The 2,743-nt window shown below is 36.9% G+C and overlaps 1 protein-coding gene across 1 annotated transcript; it reads left to right on the forward strand.

Annotated features, from left to right (window-relative positions):
• Window positions 1-333: 333 nt before the first annotated feature.
• Window positions 334-2,375, forward strand: aurkaip1 (aurora kinase A interacting protein 1). Its single transcript, XM_038282642.1, has 4 exons — window positions 334-442; window positions 1,286-1,390; window positions 1,597-2,051; window positions 2,224-2,375. Exons 2-4 carry the CDS (start codon window positions 1,339-1,341, stop codon window positions 2,338-2,340), a joined length of 624 nt encoding a protein of 207 aa, XP_038138570.1. The 5' UTR covers window positions 334-442; window positions 1,286-1,338; the 3' UTR covers window positions 2,341-2,375.
• The last annotated feature ends 368 nt before the right edge of the window (window positions 2,376-2,743 follow it).

Consider the following 2,743-nt stretch of genomic DNA (forward strand, 5'->3'; position numbering starts at 1 on the left):
ATTTATTTATTTTTCGTTCATTTGAAATCAAGTAATTCAATTTCTAGTATTTTGAGTATTTTCTAGTCGCAAAAAATACTGTGGATCTACATTACTGTTATATTTTAAAATATTATTTTCCTTGTCAGCAATATAAAACAAATTCAGAGAAACCTAAAGTCTAAAAAAATATTTAAAGCTCTCGTATTTAAAGATCTCGCAAAAGATTTGCGGGATCTCGTAAAACTTTATTTTTTCCCTGCATGTCCCTTTAGGGGCTCCGTAAGCAGAAATCTATTTATTTTAAATGTTGCTCGCTGTCTGATTAAAATAGTCCAACAGTTTCCCCGGAACCTTTGATCCCTAGGAGAAAGAGGAAACGCTGCATTAAAGTGTTACACATACCGGAAATTAGTTTCCTAAGTCACATTGAGTAAAAATCCACCGGTCACGGAAACATTTGGTAATGTAGTTTTAATTATTTTCTTTGTGTTATCAGTGTTGGCCTTCTCGTTCAGTTAAATCGGGTTTTGTTTCTCGTGTCTGTTAATATTTGGCATTATGGGAATTTATATGTCTGCGTTCACAATAAGCTGCAAAACTAGCAGAGAGGCATAGTATAGTTGATAAAAGACTTCTGCTTTCTGTATAATTTAATTTATTTATTGTCGTATTTTGTGCTTGGTATCACCTACCTGATATTTTTTGCAGTATTAAAGGACGTCCATTTCTACCTGTGTGTCATTTGGCTTAGTGGTCTAAATGTAACCGCACTATTCCAGCTTTTCTGTATATATTGCATTATCTTGTGTCCGTCAGTGTCGCCTCGATTTGATTTCTCTGCAATCTGGCTTATTTCATGCACAACCTTCATATCAAAAAACAGCTAACCAAATATTTCGAGGAAGAGAAATGTATTAAAACCAAGTGAGAGCTGGATCCAAAATGTGCTGGCCTTCTCATGTAAACCAGATGCACTCTTAATCGCCCTTATTGAACTATTATTTTTCTGACTGTTGATAAGTAATTGTTCTGTGTGTTTGGATGTTTCTTTTGTCTAAAACACTCGAATCAGATCAATCTTAAGCACATTCTTACTGAACATCAGGACAATCTGAGGAAGGAAGTTCAGCCATCTGTATCATCTGTGTTGCAGCAGGGATATATTTAATGCAGACAGGATGATGCCTTTTAGGATCAATTCAGTTTTACCTCTAATAACCTAATAATAATTATTTTTACTGTTCCATTGGTGTATAATTCTCTTACATTTGAGTCTAATTCAGCTCCATCTTCTTGTTTTCAGGACCTTTGATGAGTCACTCCAAAGCTGATGACTTCTTTATCTGATCATTGAAAATGTTTGCCTTGAGGATCGTCCCACGACTTTCTCTTCTCAGTAAAACCTCTTGTATGTATCAACAAAGAAAAATTATATATTTTACTATTCATTTAGTATATATTATTCTTATGTTTGATTAGAGAAAAGGATAGCACAGGGAAGCTGTATTTCTTTGTTATCCTCTGTAGCTAATACCTTGTAAGACCTTCACACTTCAGGTTTTTGAACATTTATTGGAAAACCATTATAAATTATTTTTTTCCTTCAATTTCCAGATGGACATGGCGGGATTCGAAATGCATACGTCTCATCAGTCCTCCCTTCTTCCTGCTTATCACTACAGCAGAAATTACGAAATTACTCAACAACAGCAGACAACACGTCTCCCCCGCGATGGGTCCAGCTTGAGCCAGAGTTGGAGGAGGCTTTGGTACCACGGAAGCTATCAGTGAGTCCTCTGGAAAGCTGGCTCTCGCTACGCTACTCCTTACCTCCCCTGCTGGAGTCTGCCCAACCACAGGGAGACATAGAGCTGCTGGAAGAGAAGTTGCTACCACCAATCTCTGAGCCTGTTTTGGAGGATGGGGAGGGTACAGCAACACCCATGAGATGCAAGAATGTTTTAGAGATCAGACGGCGGAAGATGAACCGGCATAAGTACAAGAAGCTGCAAAAACGGACCAAATTCTTGAGGAGAAGAGTTTTGGAAGGCAGAGGGAGAAAGAAGCAGGTGAGCGACAAACAAAAAAAAAAAACAATGTTTGAATGAAACTCTTATGTTCTTAGCTATTTTTTGTAGACTGTTGGTTTTTCTAATGTATTCTTATCAAGATGCTTTCAAGAGGAATTCAAATTATACATTTTGACATGTGCATGTCTAACTATGAGTATATTGTTTGCAGAAAAAATTTGAGGAGGATCTTAAAAGAATATGGATGCGAGCTGGACTGAAGAAGGCTCCGGAGGGATGGGCCACACCTAAAATCTTTATTAAACAACAGGGGAGCAGAAGGAACTGAAAAACACTGAAAACAAATGTTATTTCTGTTTAGCATCCCCCCCATTGTCTGACCCTGAACGCCACTCTTCATTGACCAGTGGAACAACTGCTCTTGGCCCGCCTCATCTTCAATCAGTATGTACAATAAAGTTTTGTGGAAAGATAATCTGAATAAAGATTTCTCTGCCAAACTTCAGTCATACTGTGATGTTCATCATTCCTTTTCTTTACATGCATACAATCATTAAGAACCCTCATACTTTTTTGTATTTTGTACCATTACAACCAGACTGTTAACTATATTTAATGCCATTCAGCAACACTAGGATAACTTTGATGTGGAAGAAATAAGGTTGATGGTGTGAATTTATTTTTTTATAAAAATGTTAAAAGTCATGACTAATCTATGTTCAGTCCACATT

Source organism: Cyprinodon tularosa, unplaced genomic scaffold, assembly GCF_016077235.1.
Source record: "Cyprinodon tularosa strain WSP-4 unplaced genomic scaffold, ASM1607723v1 ctg187, whole genome shotgun sequence".
In the NCBI taxonomy this organism is placed as follows: Eukaryota; Metazoa; Chordata; class Actinopteri; order Cyprinodontiformes; family Cyprinodontidae; genus Cyprinodon; species Cyprinodon tularosa.